Source organism: Dendronephthya gigantea, unplaced genomic scaffold, assembly GCF_004324835.1.
Source record: "Dendronephthya gigantea isolate DGI-Jeju-01 unplaced genomic scaffold, DenGig_1.0 000094F, whole genome shotgun sequence".
Classification (NCBI taxonomy): Eukaryota; Metazoa; Cnidaria; class Anthozoa; order Malacalcyonacea; family Nephtheidae; genus Dendronephthya; species Dendronephthya gigantea.
The window spans coordinates 385,253-404,335 of record NW_021163104.1 but is presented as its reverse complement, the minus strand read 5'-3'; the positions used below and the strand labels follow the sequence as shown (position 1 = coordinate 404,335).

General features: G+C 35.8%; 2 protein-coding genes across 2 annotated transcripts; both read left to right on the top strand.

The window, feature by feature from the left end:
• The first annotated feature begins 2,957 nt into the window (after nucleotides 1–2,957).
• LOC114533764 (histone-lysine N-methyltransferase KMT5B-like) lies at nucleotides 2,958–8,427 on the top strand. The gene is made up of 6 exons (XM_028555357.1): nucleotides 2,958–3,454; nucleotides 4,776–4,885; nucleotides 5,441–5,607; nucleotides 5,958–5,977; nucleotides 6,318–6,564; nucleotides 6,998–8,427. Exons 1-6 carry the CDS (start codon nucleotides 3,146–3,148, stop codon nucleotides 7,672–7,674), a joined length of 1,530 nt encoding a protein of 509 aa, XP_028411158.1. The 5' UTR covers nucleotides 2,958–3,145; the 3' UTR covers nucleotides 7,675–8,427.
• A 1,664-nt stretch (nucleotides 8,428–10,091) lies between these two features.
• Nucleotides 10,092–11,826, top strand: LOC114533777 (leukocyte cysteine proteinase inhibitor 1-like). Its single transcript, XM_028555372.1, has 4 exons — nucleotides 10,092–10,175; nucleotides 10,673–10,799; nucleotides 11,272–11,373; nucleotides 11,588–11,826. The coding sequence occupies exons 2-4, from the start codon at nucleotides 10,731–10,733 to the stop codon at nucleotides 11,717–11,719; spliced, it is 303 nt and encodes a 100-aa protein (XP_028411173.1). The 5' UTR covers nucleotides 10,092–10,175; nucleotides 10,673–10,730; the 3' UTR covers nucleotides 11,720–11,826.
• Nucleotides 11,827–19,083: the final 7,257 nt, after the last annotated feature.

The following is a 19,083-nucleotide window of genomic DNA, read 5'->3' as shown; positions in this document are numbered from 1 at the left end:
TTCACTTCAAATTTCTTATTTGAAATTCAACAACAAAAAGCTATAGTTACCGACCATGCAATGACGATCGTTTCGCAGACAGTGAATCTTGAGCAATCAGAATTCAGGGAAATCAATAGTCACCTCGAAATTTATACTATACCTCTAGTCAACACTTTCGTCCAGCAACCACTACTTAGTGGCTGAGTAGGCCACGATAATGGAGCCTTTTCATCAGATTAAAATTTCACTTACCACCAATCTCTGTATCATCATCAAAACTTGAGGTGATTTCTGAAGTATTGACGACCATTCCAATCAAAAACAAACTTCTTCTTTTACAGCTTTTGACTGCTTCCACTATAGGATGTTCAACTTTCACCTCTCGACTATTCACAGTGTCGTAAAGCTTCTGCCACATCACTTCATGCTTCATAACATTTCCCTGCTTGATCGAAATTTGCATTGTCTCGTGGCTGTCCAAATCTGCTTGATATTCTTCAGCTAATTTACCACTAATTTTCCAATTTTTTTTTAAAAGAGGGTGTACAGGCATAATTCTGAAGTAGTATTGATGACTTTCTTTCGAGATCATTCAGATCAATGGTCTGCAGATAAATATTTATGTTATTTTACAATTTGTCAGATCGATTTCGTAAATACAAATTCGCTAAGATTATGGCGGATGTATTACTAAACCAAACTAGTTCCTAAAAGTTTTCATATGTCGTATAAGTAATTCACAAGGGGCGTAGGTACTAGGAAGGTAGGAATGGTTTGATTGCCAAAGATGCAAGGATCCGGACACCACTAGTGTTTTATATTATATTTATGCTTACTAAAAATTTGGGCCATGTAATTTGGGTATGCACATTGCCGGATATTCTAATACATTCACGAGAGCCAAAGCTTCTGATACTTTAGAATAAGAACTTTTTAGAAACCGAAAATGTTATTCGCATGGCTATTGTCAAAAATTCACAATGTCCTATATGTGATGATTTGGTCTCAGTCATTGCCTGGAGAGAATTGGGTTCGGTTTTAAAAAAAAATGGCTACATGAAGATTCATTTGTTGGTGTTCTGTGCCACCAGAATTGTAATATGTGATATTTGCTATGACTGCTGATGAAACTATTTAGTTCCAATGTATTTTTAACCTTACTTTTATCCTACAATTAAAATACTTTCAAATTATTAAAAATTTCTGTATATTTATTGCTTGTCTCATTTTACCGGATTGGGGCAAAATGAGACGTTTTCCACCGGTCGTGTTTCTTGAATAAATGCCACAATATTGCGTCCCGCATTACTTTACTATACAGTCTAAGTCACTTTCAAACTTGAAACGTCGAAAAGTGTTTTATTTTAGGCAGTTGCCATATTTGATGCGAAGTTGTACTGCTAGAGAATCTTCATTTTCGGAATCTTATACTGTATTATAACCCTGAATGGTCCCAGATCAGTTCACTGTCTCAAAAAAGTTGCTGTTCCGGCTTCACGAAAGCGGGCGGTGAAAACGAATTACACTGTCACATGCGTATTTTTGCGCGGGTTTAAGAGACCTACCTCGATCAAAATATCGTTCAGTGTTAGCTCTGTAGGAAGATATTCAAATGCTGACTTCCATGGAAGGTGCCAAAACAGTTCTTTGCGTTTAACCAATGACAATATTTTGCAATAATCTGCTGAACTGCGATTTGGGACCGGGACCAACGTATCGTCCGAAATATCTTTGACAACTTGGCTAACTGTGGTGTCAAACAAGGACATTGTAATTTGTAAAAGCATATAATTTTCAACTAAGGAAGCTGTATGTAGTACAACACAGCTGTAGTACAATTAATCCAGTTTCAGAATTTGATGCTTATAACTTTATCTCAGTACTGATAAACAAATGCGTCGATCTGCCACCCGCCTTCCGTTTCCGTATTTTATGCACAACAGTATTGTGCAGGAAAGGTCCACACCCAATATTCTTGAAGAGAAGAAGCGGAAACAAAGGGAAAGTTGATATTCCAAATATAACATGAATATGAAGTCTTGAAGCTGAATAAAATGCCCGTCCACATATAAATAGAATAAATAGAATACTCGTCCAAGAACATTATTTCATGTAGCCACTTTTTTCACTGGGACGTTAGCAGGCGTAATGAATCATTTCAATGATCTAATTCTCATATTGTGCGGGAATTTATATATTCTAACAGGAACGTAGATAGGCGTTTCAATTCTTTTTTCCGGGGATCAAGAATGATAGGTTTCATGCCTTCCTATCTTATATTCTTACGTTTTTTTTAACATCATGGATCGTTATATGTTTCACGTTTACATAAAAAAATCAGTTATTACATAGAGATCAGTGGAAATAAACAAGCGCATTGTTTATTTTTGTAATTTTGCATGGCCGATATCACAATATAAATAAATTAGCTTGTAAGCACAGTGCAAAAATATTTAAGTAAATATTTATAATAAGTATTTAAATTGCAAAGCTTCCAGTTCGAAGTCCTGGATTAACGGAATGAAATATTTATAAGCGCATAGACTCCCATAGTAGCTGTATGCAACCTCAGTATGTTTTCAAATGAATGGCTTGGTACACGAGGTGAAACGACTATGACCGAGTATCCACGCGTATACAGTTAAAAAATCATTCATATTACCAAACCTTCAATTCAAAGGCCAAAGGAAATCAACCTGGGACGTCCTTACCGGGGGAGGCGAATTTTATGAAGGACCCTTTAACCTTTTTAAAGATATGATTGCTCTATCACAGAGAAGACTGTATTGGCTTTGGATGAGCGATTCACATAATTTACGCTTCTTCAACCTGTATGTATGATCTATAAAGAAAGATCTGCCAAAAGGGTTTGGCTCGCATGCTCGCATTAGGAAAAATCGACACCAATGACGTCAGCTCCTTCAAAGGATCTGGGAAAGAGGAAATGAGTCACATGACTATTTAGATGATTTTGAAAGTGACTACGTTTGAATTTTGAAACCGTCGGAAGAGAACTTGTGAGAAACATTTTAACGAAGAACAACAAGGGAGAAGTTGAAATTATCTACCGACACAATGTCGAAAAGCCTATAGTGATCTATTTCATTTCTAAGCCGTGCTTTACGGTTAGACGACTTCGTCAGGGATAATATCGAGGCGAGTCATGGTGATTATAAAGCCTGTGGATTGTGCGAAGCCGGGGATTTCTCCTGCGAAACAACTCGCTGAACATGACGATATGTGCATTAATCTTACCATAGACGTCTATCTCGGGTTTACAACTCACAAAATGAGTGGTAGATTTCGACCTATAAAGTCGGATCATTCCGTAATACGACAAACTTTGACAGAACTTGAGAGCACGGGTGATTTGGAGCGGGCATGTAAACAGGTTGTAACAGAAACTGGACAATGGAGCGTTCATTATTTCTTGAATAAATCTCGAGCACAGATCGATGCATTTAAAGATCATGTTAGTAATATTTTTTGTCTTGAATCTTGATTTCAGGATATTTCGTAATGTTGGATGTTTCGAAATATTATATCATGTGATTAATATTGGAAAAGTGGGGGGGGGAGTAGACAATAGACAACACTTTGTTTGCTCATTAAATATTTCATGTCTCATTCAGTGAAACAAAAACATTTCCTTGCTGGGTTTGTTTCTGGCTTTCTCGAAATGAGGCGAGGAAACTAAACCCAGGAAACTAAACCCAGGAAACTAAACCACAACCTGCATATCTGGTGTGCACAGTACATAAACTTTAGCTCTGAGAAATTTTAGCTCTAGCCTACATACAGACAGAAAAGTGTTTTAAATGATATGCAATTTTAGCACCTGGTAATATTATAGATGTATAGCAGATTAATTTTTACCGCCATATGGTCACCCAATAGCATAAAGAATCAGATTGGACAGTGGGAATAACCTGATTTTCAAGTCTAATCCATTTTCCAACCTTGTGGCATCCAAAAAATAGTTCAGGAGACTGGTTATAAAAATGTTGGGATAATTTGCCAAATAGTGTTTTTTTCCTAACAATTATGAAAATGTTGCAAAGGAATAAGGAATCCTAAGTAAAACCGGGGCCCATGATTAATAAAGTGAAGCTCTGATTTGAGGAAGCTGAGGTTTAGTCTAAGTTTTACGAAACTACTAGTAATTTTAATGAGCCGTTTTGAAGCAATTGTATGGTATGTGGTGCTTAGCAATTTTCAGCCTTTGCAAGATATTCATACTGTAGGTACAGTTCAAGTTGTTGTGAGTGATGAGTAGATTGCTTTTAGAAATATTCCTTAGCGTTACCATGAGTTAGCAGCCAGTCAGCTTCTTTAACAATTGCATAGATATATAAGAAATCATTTCAAGTTGAGTGGCAACTATTTGTGCATGATTTCTCGTTTTGGGATATTCTTTTCCTATGCCAAGAGAAATTAAATTTTCCGAACAACATACTTGATAAAAACTGCTTTGTCTATATAAATGTCAAATCAATTTTATTGATGTGTAATCAATTCTGGGCGATAACTTCATACAATATCTTTACATTTTGTCAATCATATATGAATACATTTGTTAACCAGATATATGCAGGGTGCGGATACTTCAGTAGAAATTTGTGTGGTTGTACAGTGTAGTTTAGTTTTCTGGGTATTTTAATGTGTTGTTATATGTTGTGTTTAATAAACTATCAGTGGTCAATCACAGGTAATAAGATGTGCTACTGAAGTTAGCATGTAAATGATGTAAGGGACATAACATTCAAGTAAAACATAAATAATATATTTTCTAGTTAATGAAATATCTTGGTTTGTTCATGCCTGATTCTGGAGTGAAAGTGGTCCCATGCACTCGATATTCAACTGAAAAAGAAGGTGCCAGAGTCATATCAAGAAAATCATGGTAAATATTCACACTCAGATCTGGAGTATATCATCCAGCCCTTTGCAATAGACATGTTTTAAAAATACAATTGTCTGTGGGTCCAAATGTCTTTGCTTGTTTCACAAATGCCATGGCAAATGCTTTGCATTCAAATTTGATGTAGAAATTGGTATCTTTTAGCTGCTCTTTCATGTGCAGTGAATATAGATGCATGAATTAATTTATCATCTACCATAGCAAAATACTTAATTTCCCCTTAATTTCTCACTTAATTTCTTGCCGTTAAAAATCATCAGATACTGTACCAGTTGTATGTATGAGCTAATGTGTAGATAATGTAGTTTCTCAATTGCTTGGTGGTGTTACTCTAAAGTCTATCTGGAAAGACACAAGGTTGCAGTTCCACTTTAACTCTTATTCCCTTTTCAAAATAACACAATCCGTTGATAACAGCTAAGTTCTGCTGATGGGTTTCGCCCTGATTAAAGATGTAACAATAATAATAATATTTAACAAAGTTGGAAGTACATGTGTATTCCCACAAATTCTCCAACATATTTGTTATCTGTACAGGTGTAAAGGTGATAATATTCCTTACCTGTGTGGATGTATTGCTGAAATGACTAGTGAAGAAGAAACCAAATTACTTCGTCCTGGTGAAAATGACTTCAGTATTATGTTTTCAACAAGAAAGAATTGTTCGCAATTATGGCTGGGACCTGCAGCATACATTAATCATGGTAAGAAGTACATTTGGGGGTACGGTTACATCCTGCACAAATGAACAGGTTGCTCAGCACATTAATCTGAAAACAATTACCCAAAAATCACTCTTAAGGAATGGCCTTTACACATTGCAACTATTGGTGTAAAGCAATATATAAATCATAATATGAAGCAATATATAAACCAACCAAGCTATCGATGTAAAGAAATACCCGGTATATAATATGAAATATACATCTCTTCATGTGTAAGCATTGCATACATTCCATTGGACTCTGTGGCTGAATAAAGGTGAATACATTTCATTTATTGAAACACTACTGATCATATCATAACATTAGCTTTTCATTTATTCTTTTTTTAGACTGTCGTGCAAATTGTAAGGTTAGTTTGCGCTTTTCATGCATTAGATGTTCTCAGTGTCAACGTCTTCAGTTATGTTGTACAAAGCATATACAGTACGAAGTGTAGTCTCACGTTGTCAGTAAACCACCAGATAAGAACAGGTGATGTCAAGGTCTTGTGATGAGCAATATTGTTTAACTAATGTACATGAAACACAATTATACTTTTAGCCCCGAAAGATACGTATCTTGCCTTTTCAGGGACATAAAAAATTTAATTTCAAGAGCAATATTTAAGCACCTTTTACTACCATCCTTAACTGTTCCTCCTGGAGATTAGGTTCAGATTAATTCCCTTTTATTCTGTATTTTCTTTTTAGTTTGTGTCTACAGGTGTATCAACAGCGTGTGTGAAAGTATTGCGTGATATTGACGAGGGTGAAGAGATCACGTGTTTTTATGGCAGCAACTTCTTTGGTGACGCCAACTGTAAATGTGAGTGTGTCACGTGTGAAAGGCGTGGCAAAGGGGCATTCAGTTCTCATGACAACAAAGACTCGGTTGAAAGGAAGTACAGTTTTCGGGATACCAGCAAGAGATTAAAGAGAGATACTCATAGAATTGGAGGTGAGTGCTTTGTTGGTCTCAGTCTTTAGCAAGACTGCATATTTTTATGTATTATAGCTATGTCATGGCTCCTATAATACAATTCACTGCCAGACTGTTGGTCAGACGCATGTAAATCATGAATGCAGTGAAATGATGTGACATTTTCTCGAGATATCGAGCAAAATATTTCTGTTCAGATCAGTCATCTGAAGTCACCTTACAATGTGACCGTCTGAAAACATGTGAAATAAAGGGAGTAAATAAAGACTGTAATGTTTCATTGAAAGAATATGGCTCAGTCTAATTTACTGCAGCTACATGCTGTTTACGTTTCCAGCCTTCAACTTTAGTATTTTTACCAGGATTCTGTCTGAATGTGGTAAATTTCTATCACCTATTCGTACCCAGCATTCCCAGCTGCCAGCTATAATCGCAATGATTTATTGTTTAGATATAATCTCAGACTACCCATTATTTTCTGGTTATGACTCTGGAGTTGACTGCTGTGAGCGCCCTATCGTGAATTTCGTCCGGGAAATGAACAAAGTAGATCCAGGATCCTGTGCGGCCGCAGAGTACGAAGCCAGTGCTATAAAACCTGAAAATTTCTACAGCAAGGCGACATACAAGACGATGGTACCCGTTGAGGCGAGTGAGGCGTCTGGTTCTGCTATATCGCAACAAACCAATACTTCTCAAAACAAAAGGCAAACTAAACCAGTTCGAAGGAAAAAGCGGCGGCATCTTCTCACCCCCCGTCGACGAAAAAATCGCCAAAAAAATGTTGTTCAGTCTTGTGAACAAAGCTGTGGAGCATTCGAGAAAACTGCTGACTCCTGGGATCAAGCTTTCAGTCTTTGTGAACAACCCTGTTCTGCCTGGGAACAGACTTCTGATATATCTGAAAAGTGTGTTCATCCTTATGAAAAATTTGGCGCCGCATTCGACGAAAATCAGGGGATGACAAAAAGATTTGCATTTGGGGCGTCTCATCAGTTTGTGGAAATACCACACGAAATTACTAATATAACCGATCACGTGAATGACGATATTCTGCATGTGACCGACGAGTGTGATCACATTATTATTGACTCAGATCACGACGCTCCTGTACATGCATGTCAGTGATTCAAACAATGGCTTAGAAAAAAAACACGTGTTAGCTAAATCCTTTAACACCGATTCAAATGCTCGAAACCTGAAATAATAAAAATTGCAGAAATTTGTGAACATTTTAGGTCGTGGCTGAACGGAGTTGTTTTAAATGTACTGTCTCATAGATCTAGTGTTTTTTGGCAGTATAAACATAGCTTGCAATTATCTCAGTACTTTGCATGAGGAACGTAAAGTATGGAGGTTGCTAGATTGTGCACTACAAAACTATTTTCCTTTTCGCGCGCTAAATTATTCGCCTCGGATGACAAATAGCACCCATTGATAAAATCTTGAAAAAATGTTCATGTAAACGCCAAAATGATGTGATTGTGAAAGTACAACACTGTTGCCTAGGCCCTAGCTTCTGTGGAGCTTTTCATACGAGCCCGGTTATGAGTTTGAGATATGAAATGAAATAAGTCTTTTTAAAACAAAACAAGCACTTGCTATTCTTAGGATAATTTCTTGACCTCCAGGATCATGTTATTTATTCTATTCAATCAATACCTCAAAGTCCATTTTTCACTTCGTTAAATCGAGCTCGGTAACCGGGCTCGTGTGAACAGCCCCTAATGCATGTTCTACTGGACTGAAAACGTGATCAGTGTTATAATAATTTAGCTACTCAGTTAATGACATTAGCTACCATGAATAATTATCGACGAAATCAGCTTTTGATGATGTTAACATTGCACCTAATAATGAATTAAATATTTATTTATTGCATTTAGGGTTACAACTGCTTTGCATGCAGGTATTTATTTGACCTCTAGCCAGCGTTAGGTGACAGTTTATTTACACTTGGTCTTTATGGTTTCTTGTAGCGATTTTGCAGATAATCTAAAGGCCGATACACACCGGACGCGATGCGGCAACGCGACGCGAATTTTGAGTTTTCAGAAGCGTATAAATTAAATTCTGGAAGTAAAATTTGGAAACTATGGACGCTAAAGCAGTCAAAATGTTTTATTGCTATGTAATATACAAGAATATTATGATAGTTTAAAATTTATTTGATTTTGAAAAATTAAAAACGTTGAAAATTCGCGCCGCGTTGCCCAATTTGGGCGTCCGGTCTGTGTCGACCTTAACAACTGGGATTGTATCAGGCGTCCGTAAAATAGTGCAAGTCTCGTCAGTGAACTTAAAAATACCTTCAAAACACCCTTTCAGGTGTTTTACCTTCAAAATATTCGATTCGTGACAGAATCTGATCGTACACGGGCACAATTTTTCTTCTAAATAAATGCAGGATTTCCCCGTCCAAGAATGGGAGGTTAAAAATAGTTGTCTTTGACCCTGGGTTCGAGATTCTCTTTATGGTGCAAAGTTTTTGTGCAATGACAGTGGGAATGCAACCCTTCAACATCGTAAACTATAATATGTACATCTAGGAAATGTAGACTTTACAAGCAAAAACATTAGAGCTGTTGAATTAGCCTTTCTCGCAATGTTTTAAAAGTTATATAACATGAAAAGTAATTTTTTTAGAATCAACAGACCATTGGAAAAATAACTCCAGCCTAAAATTAAAGACTGTTGCCGTTATGAGGTCTCACGCTTGCGGTTTTAAGAAAAAGTACCCCAAAAATGGCGCATATTCGTCATCGTGAGAAAGGCTAATTCATGGAAACAATGTATCAGAATAATCACTGGCTTTCTTGAAGCTGTTTTAATACAGCGAATACATATTTTAGTATGCATTTGTTGACCTAGACGTTTAAATAATATTAACTTTATTGTTTATAAGTAGTTAAAATTTTCCATGCGTGTACGTGCGTAAGAAAAAAGCGTAATTGGAAATCAGTCTCAATTTAGTATAGTTTCCTGGCGCCAGAGTGGCTGCTGGATAAAGTAAAGTGCGTCATTGCATAGTTATATCTTCCCCTAATACAGACGATTCATTCGGTATATACCCCCCCCCCCGTTTCATATATGCAAAACAAGAAAACTTAAGATTATTTCGCATGTAAAACTTGCGACGCCCAGCGCCAACCAACGTACGATCGTATGTCAAGCAACTCGACAAAAGTAGGTCGAGATGTGTACGCGTCTACGCGATAAACGAGAACTGCATCGTGCAGAAAGAAACAGTATGTATAGAAAATAACACTCATGCACTAGCCGCAATGTTGTGATATTTGATGTCGCGTGATTGCTTGCCTAACAAATTACGATACCGCAGTAAGTACATAATTTGGTCAAAGAATTTCCTATGCAATTTACCAGGCTATATGCCTAACAAATTACGATACCGCAGTAAGTACATAATTTGGTCAAAGAATTTCCTATGCAATTTACCAGGCTATATATATGGCTAACAAATTAAGATACCGCAATATGTAGTACTAAGTACATAATTTGGTCAAAAAATTTCCCATGCAATTTACCATGCTATTAATTCTCGCGTTCATACGTAGATTTTGCTAGTTTGCGTTGGCCCTTTCATAAGAAAAGAGCTCTATTTGTTCGAGGTAAGTTCAATTCGTAGTTAAAAACTAAGAAGTGCATGAAGTCTTCTTGCACTTGTGCCTTGTGCCTTGGCAGTACAATTATTCAGTAGAAATTATCAGCCAAGTAATTTTTCCTCTAAGCTCATTCAAATATCGTCGTATGTTTGTACTTATATATTTTATAAAATTTTATACAATAATCTACAATTATCAACTGGTTTATAGAAACACCACGTGTATATTTGGTATCTGCAATGCTTTCGACCAGGGGGCTCCATCATGCAATGCCATTTACTCTTAAAACACCAATTTACGGCTTGCTTGCATGTGTGGTCAAATATAGTATAAACCTATAATATATTATGCATGCAACATAATGGCTGGCTGGTCATGTAGTCTCACATGACATGGTTTGAAACTAATAATAACAAATCACTGTGAGCTTTGTAGTCAAGTGAGTCTATATACTAGGCCAAATTCATTTGTTCTGATATAATGCATATTTTTAGTTATCATAGCGATCAAAGAAAGTATTCACGACGTTTTCCTTTGGTAACAGTAAAAACTCGTTGAAAAATGTCAGTACTAGGCGGTTTGAGTGAACCAAAAAAGGCCACTCCAGAGATTCAAGCAATGACTGATTCGGTTAGTTGATATATTTTTTTATATTTATCACTGATGTATCTAGTGTATGCAAACCAATTGCTTTTCGACACAGAATAAGCCGGTATTTAAGCCATTGCATTATACTATGAATTACATGCACCCGTATCGCTGTGACATATCACAAGGGAGAGTAATCCTGCGGGGCGATGCGCCCTTGACGTCTTCCCGTTATGCAGTTCCGGCGCACTTTGAGCTGAGCCCCTGGCAGGGGTGCATGATAGCCCAGGGACATCCTGAAATACCCTGAAGGCAAAAAAAACGGTTTGGTGAGAATTTATTGTGAGCTTCATAATTATTGATGTCTTTGTATTTCATACTTTGAATCTGTTTAGAAAATTTGTCCACAGGTAACTCTGTTGACATTTGAGATTTGACAAATATAATGGTGCCTCGACCCAGTCTAATTGGCGGAAATTTGAAAAGTGAAACGCAGCTACTTTTTTCGTTTCAGGTAGAAGCTGCTGCTCGGCAGATGGCGGGCCAGGACTTTGATATGTTCAAAGCAACACTATACAGGGATCAAGTTGTTGCAGGAATGAATTACTTTATTAAGGTAAAGGCCCTAGTATAGTTTGCATATATACATCGCAGCTGTTCTATGAAGAGTTTCTGGGGATGTTGTTTAGTGTGTTGGTCACCTATGCAGGGTGTGTCTTTTTCCATAAATCAAAACCTTTTTATGACTGCAAAAATTGAATTAGAAAAGCGTAATCGTGAAAGAAGCTGAATTGTTTAATTTAGACTACCTAATTTCAATTGTTATACAGGTTCATGTTGGTGGTCCAAAATATGTTCATTTACGCGTGTTTCAAGCTTTACCTCAGGCTGATCAGCCCCCTCGTCTTGATGCTATGCAACTGAACAAAACTGCCACTGATCCAATTACATATTTTGAATGATGGCTTCCTATCTCAAATCCTCAAGCTGAGAATGATCTTCATCTTCATTTAACTAACAACTTTTCATTTTGCTATTGCTATAAATTATATAACATAAGTCAAACATAATAATAATTTTAATAAAGGCAAAGACAATTCAGCCATTTTGAATTTGAGTATTTATTAGGATTTTTTTTTAATTCAAGAAGGATTCGTTGTACGGGAAATTATCATAATTTTGATTGAAATATAATAACAATATCCGGACATTGCTATTTTTTATTATTGACAATGATCCCTGCAAGCAAACATTTCTGCTTGAACATGATGAAGAATCATTCTAATGCTTCTACTACAGCAAAATTACAGCTCAAAGAAAATGTTTAAGAAATAAAGTATTACGATTCATCATTCATACATCGATAAAAAATTAAGCATTATGATATTGCAAATAAATGGCACTTGAACCTTTCATTTCCGTCTGGTAAGAAAATCGTCGTGTGGGCATGCAACTAATTCTCTTTGTTTGTATATATGTTCACTCAAGTCGGACTGTAATAAAACGGTGGTGGATTAATGAAGTCCTACCATTTAGTCGGCTCTATAAAGAAATTTCAGACATATACATTACTTGCCGTAAATATTGATTTGCTCATTTTAGATTCGTACACAAACACTTATTGGTACATAGTTTCTCCCTAAATTGATTCTCCGCATGCATATTTCTGCAATTTGCTTTCAAAATTGATCCAATAATAAAGTTAGAATTATATCTTAAAGGCGCCAACAACTTAATTCCTTTACATAACAACTATATACGGGGTGTTTCAAAACATGTGCAAATTCTTTAATTTGCATAAGTTGATATTGCAAATAGCATTTTAATGCAATGCAGTGCAACTATAATTACATTTCTTGGGAGAATTTTTACCTCTTCTGACTTCTATGTATATTATTGCCTGCCGATTTTTTAAAAATTATGTCCAAGCGTACATAATAGCGAGGTTCAGATTTTACTACCACTACCACTACCGAGACCTTAAATGAAAAATAAACCAATCAGATGCGACCAGGCTACCTGATTAACCAATAACATGTTGAATAGGTCAGCAAAAGGTAGCGGTAGTGGTAGTGGAAATCAAATCTTCACCTCGCTAATATCAAAACAGGAACTTATATAATTTTCTTTACTCTCTTATAGCAACCCGGCGCGATTTTCAGACGTTTTTTATGTTCCAAAAGCAAATAAATATTAACCTATCACAATATTCTTGTATATTAAGTAACTACAATACATTTGACTGCAGTGTAGATTCAAAATTTCACGTGCGTTGGGGAATCGCGTCCGGTGTGCGCGGCCTTTGTTGCATGTGATATCACAAAGACCACACATGCAGACCGGACGCGAATACCACTTCAATACCATGCAGTGCAACTAATTACATTTCTTGAAATTATCTTAATTACATTTCTTAAATTATTTTAGAAATTATGTCCGAGCATACATAATATGAAAACACGAACTTCTAGAATTTTCTCGACTCTCTTATAACAACGTTTTTTACATTATACATGTACATATAAATGTATAAAATTATACATATATACATTATAAAACATTCTTTCTTCCTGTTTTCAAAGCAACACTTGGATATTGTTTCCCGACGCTGACTTGTTCATAATACCGAGGAGAGCTTTATCAGCTTTTCACAGCCGACATAAAGCCGATGTGCAAGCAAACTTTTATCAAAGGTTATAAATATTGTAATTGAAAACCTGGATCGATGAAATCCTGCAATATGAGTTTGGTATATTGGAAGGTAACACTATAATTATTGGCTTAAAAATCTTAAAGATCTTATAAAGTTCCTTGTTGTTCACATGCAAGCCTGTTGTTTGTATACTTCACTGACTTTAATCTTTGTTTCGGGCTGAGCCTCCCTTTGTCAATCGGCTCATATATTATTCTAAGCTCTCCCGTTATGCCATATAATTATATGAATACAGTGGGTTATTATTTTAGATATAATTTGCAAGACTTTTCCGCCGTGGCTTCGTCGAATTAAACTTCGCAAAGAAGCTATCATGCATGCTCTTTATAGCGTAGATCATATCTTTTTAGCCATTTGTTTCAAAATCGATCGATTTCTGCGTTACTGAAGTATATAGCTACAAGCGCTCAACTGTCCTTTTGTGTTTGTCAATATTATAATATCAGAAGCTTTTATTTGATCTTTTTTTAACGCCGATGATGTGGATCATGTGAGCACACGCGTGTAATTTGCAAGTCAAAAGCATTTTTTAACGCTAAGTTAATAAATAAATGCGCGTGTTTGCGAGTAGGTCAACAGCTTAGCTAAACGTGCTGGAGACTGCAAGATCGTTTGAGAAGCTGGAAATTTATACAGTGCAATTAAAGGCATATAACACACTTTGTAAGTTTATATCTTTATCATTTGAAGCATCTCTAATTTATCTTTAACTATACGACGATCGCGTATCTAAATTTATGTTATGATATGGTTTCCGGAAAAGCGTCCGCTCATCTATTATAGCTACCGCAAAGTTAAAAGCGCAGGAAATTTAAACGCGTGAAGATACCAGTGATTGTGAATTAGCCTCCTCCGCAGGCATCTCTTATGATGATATTAGCAGTAATCACAGATTAGTGATGTGCGTTCGGAATGTGTTGATTTCGGTTAACGATAATTACCAAAAATGTTAACATTACAACGTCACAGGCTCACAGCGTATGTGATTCAAAAGGTTACCCGCAAAATGAGTAATTTAACAACAGTGACGGCTCATATGCCTTAATTAACAACAAGATGTCAAAATAGAGCGAGCACATGGTTTCCAGCTACTATGACGACTCATCAGAACGAGGCAAATCTGACATCGCAAATCTCGATGTGACACGGCTAGGAAGCATATTTGGCTTGGGTTAGCTGTGTCGGGGAGGAAAAAAGTGAGGAAGATTCCTGCCATAAATCGACACAACAAATTGCACTGCGCATACCAGCTCGCGCATGCTAATTTTAGAAAAAAAAGACAAAATCGTACTGTGTTTTGGCGGGAGTGGAAAGGAGTGAAAGAATTTTGCTACAAATTTGCGTAAAATTTTCTGGTTTATTAAAGAAGGAATAAAAGTGTTTTGCATTAAATTATAACATGATAATCCGTGAAGTGTATAGTCTGATACTTTTGATATGGATTTTAAAATATTCATATCAAAATATTATTCACATGTCAACATGGCTGTGCATCGAGCAAATGTTATCGAGAAAATATCGAATTTGCCTGTGTTTGACCCATTAAACACGCACCGGTTTTAACGAGACTGTGAAGATGAAGGGTTATGCGTTTTAATTCAAGCGAATCGATAAAAGTGGGATTGATGTTCGTCGAGTTGGATGTATTGCTAGATCATAGATGTATGCCTTCTCCTGTGTCATTTCATTGCATGTAAGATTGAGTTGTGACCGGTCGACCGCAACCGAAACGAGACCGAAAGACAACCTAACACTGCTGTTGCGGTTCGCTTAAGGCCCGTTTCTCCTTTTGATAGATGCAAATGAGTGGATAAGTTACAGATGTTGAAATAAGGAGACCCGTACATTAGGGCATTCATAATTTTTTCCTCGTTATACGAAAATCGTTAGTCCCTTTCTCGTTAAAAGAATATCGCACATGGAATCGCAGCAAAATTTGCAAATGTAAACGGGCCTTTAGAGACTAACAGAATTACATCAATAGTCAACAAAATCAAATTGAAACCAGGCTTCGCATTGATCACTCAGAAATTGATTAAAGTAGAAATAAAAATATCTGTACTGTAGTCTTGACAAAATCTAATCTAAATCACTGTATAGGAGTAGGCCTGAATGTTCTCAAAATAGCCGGTGCATGGCGAAAGAGCAAGTTCCGTGTACATACGTACGCGTTTAAGCTCGCTTAGCCACAAAACTATGAGCTCGGTTAGCCACCATTGAATCTATGCATGCTACATAATGGCTGACTGGTCATGCTGTCTTTCTCTCACATGACATGGTTGGAAACAAATAATTTACAAATCATTGTGAGCTTTGTAGTCAAGTATAAGTCTATATACTAGACCAAATTAATTTGTTCTTATATAATGCATATTTTTAATTATTTTAGCGATCAAAGAAAGTATTCACGACCTTTTCGTTTGGAAACAGTAAAAATTCGCTGAAAAATGTCAGAAGGCGGTTTGAGTGAACCAAAAAAGGCCACTCCAGAGATTCAAGCAATCTGTGATCAGGTTAGTTGATATAATCTTTTTATTTATTTATATTTATCATGCATATAGAAGCAAAATAAGGATGCCAGGCAAACCAATCGCTTTTCGGCACAAATGAGCCGATATTTAAGACATTATTGAATATAATATGAATCACACCCGTATCGCTTCATAATCTTCATAAGCTTCATATTATTGTTGTCTTTATATTTCATACTTTGATTCTGTATAAAAAATTTGTCCATTTGAGATTTGACAAATATAATGGTGGCTCGACCAAGCTTGGCGGAAATTTGAGTGGAACGCGGCTACTTTTTTCGTTTCAGGTAAAAGCTGCTGCTGAGGAGAAGGCAGGCCAGGTCTTTGATATGTTCAAAGCAACACTATACAGGGAGCAACTTGTGAATGGAATGAATTATTTTATTAAGGTGAAGTTGAGAGCCAAGTAGGCTGTTCTATGTGGAGTTTCTGCCTAATAACCAGGTGCCACACCCTCTATACTGCATGGGGATATTGGGTACTTAATTGTTTGTCCAAGGTTGTGTCTTTTTCAACAATTCAAGCACCCTTTATTGATTTAGAAAAGCGCAAAATGCTATGTATTGTTATCTAGCATTATCGTGAAAGGGGCTGAATTGTTTAATTTAGACTATACCTAATTTTAATTATTACAGGTTCATGTTGGTGGTCCAGAATATGCTCATTTACGCGTGTTTCAAGCTTTAGCTGCTGATCAGCCCCCTCATCTTGATGCTATCCAGCTGAACAAAAATGCCACTGATCCAATTGAATATTTTGTATGATGGCTTCACTATCTCAAATCCTCAAGCTGAGAGGATCTTCATTTAACTAACAACTTTTAATTTTGCTACCGCTATAACATAAGTCAAACATGCATAATAATAATTTTAATAAAAGCAAAGACAACTGCACAGCCTGCATGCGTCATGAAAATGACATTTTCTTGTAATTCTTATTCATAATTGAAAAATTGAGTTTTTAGATCTGTATTTCGGTTAGTAATCTTAGGGTGTTTAACAAAATTTGGTGATGTATTTCAATCCTTTCGTGTTCAATTTGAATTTCAGTTCTTTTCACTTATTAAACATAATATTTTCATCTGTCGTAAATTAAATTTATTACGTTGTATTTTAGTTGTTTTATTTCATTTTGAATTTGAGTATTTATTAGGATTTTTTTTTTAATTCAAGAAGGGTTCGTTGTACGGGAAATTATCATAATTTTGATTGAAATATAATAACAATATCCGGACATTGCTATTTTTTATTATTGACAATGACTCCTGCACGCAAACTTCCTGCTCGAACATGATGAAGAATCATTCTATTGCTTTTACTACAGAAAATTACAGCTCAAAGAAAATGTTTAAGAAATAAAGTATTACGACTATCACGCATTAATACATCGATTAAGCAAAAAATTAAGCATTATGATATTGCAAATAAATAGCACTTGAACCTTTCAATTCCGTCTGGTAAGAAAATCGTCGTGTGGGCATGCAACTAATTCTCTTTGTTTGTATATGATATGTTCATTTAAGTCGGAGTGTTTGATGTCTTAAGGTCTGTTCACAAGATCCAATTTTGTTGGATCCAATTCACTTCTGATAGATGTTTAATAGGCTGTTGGCTTGCAATCGGAATATGGGCAGCAAATACAGTTTGAAGCCAATTCAGTATTGCTTTATCTATAATATGATTGATACACTATACTGTGTACAGACCTTTATACTTAACAGAATGCTATCAGTGTAGTATAAAAAATTATGCCGTAAAACCAGGCACAAGAAATTCGTGATGTGACATGCAGCGGAATGCGGATTATTCAAAAATGTTTTCGTTAACGGTAATGTATACAATCTCCGATTTCTTATGATGGCATAAATTATTATGATGACGCACTACATGCAAGCTTTGAAAATAGTTCGCCTCGATAAGTGGTCTAATGAGAAATTATCAAACAGTGATGAATTATCAAGTAATGATGAATTATCTAACGAAATCAAACTAGCTGGGCAATCATAATGCATTTTGAGAAAACCGGGTATAGGTGATTATCTGGTAAGAATTGGAGTTTGCCAGCGCCCAGCGACGAGAATTTTCCATGCAATTGCAAAATCACGTTTATAATTATCTGTAAGTGAGTAAGTGGATTATTTTTTTCCTTATATATCACAACAAAATAATTGCTAAAGTTACGCGAAAACGAGGCTAGTCAGATTTTCTGTGCTGAATTTAAAGTCATTTGTTTATTTTCTCACCTTTTCGCTGGACCTGTTGGAAGCTAGACGAAAACAAAGTTTTTCCAGTCAAAATTTAGAAATAAAAAATTATTTTGAATTTTGAAACCTGAACTTGCTCTTTTTCGAATAGGTCTATGCTTCTCTCATTATTTGCTGTTATGCTGCGATTTTGTATTTAAACGCATCTATAAATTGACTATTAACTTTGAAAACTAATATCACCGTGATTTTTCAGGTAAAATATACTTGTAAATTGTAATGCCAATATCAAGTTAATTAATCTTCCCTCCCTCTATTTAATGAAATTTAATTCAGTGTAATGGTTCGCTGTTTAAAAAGTGATTATCAATTACACCGGAGTATAATTATTTTTGGGACAACTGGTGGGTTGATTATTTCTCGGTCTTATGATGCGCAGTAGCCCGTTTGCTTTTTATAATGTAACACCTGCGCATCCGGCTGTAGTTTCTTTAATATTCCGTATCTCTAATACCAAAGAATCCCCTTCTTTTTCCTTTAAATTTGATTTAAAACTTTGTTTTATAAGAACACACTATAACATATATAGCATGCAATGATTTTATGTACGTAGAAAAAAATTATAATATAGAAGTGATGGCTAGCATTTTCTACTACGCAAAAAATGGTTGAGTTGTGAAAACATAATCCTAAATAAACGGAGAATGTTTTCTTTATGAGAGACTTGAAGAATGAATCTTCGAGCATTGTGGTCTTTCATAAAAACATATTTGGGGGACGGTATTTTATTTGCAAGGACGCAATGAATTAAGCAGGTGCGAAACTGTGTGCAACAATTCATTACCGGTTAGCACTTAGGTATTAAGTACAAAAATATAT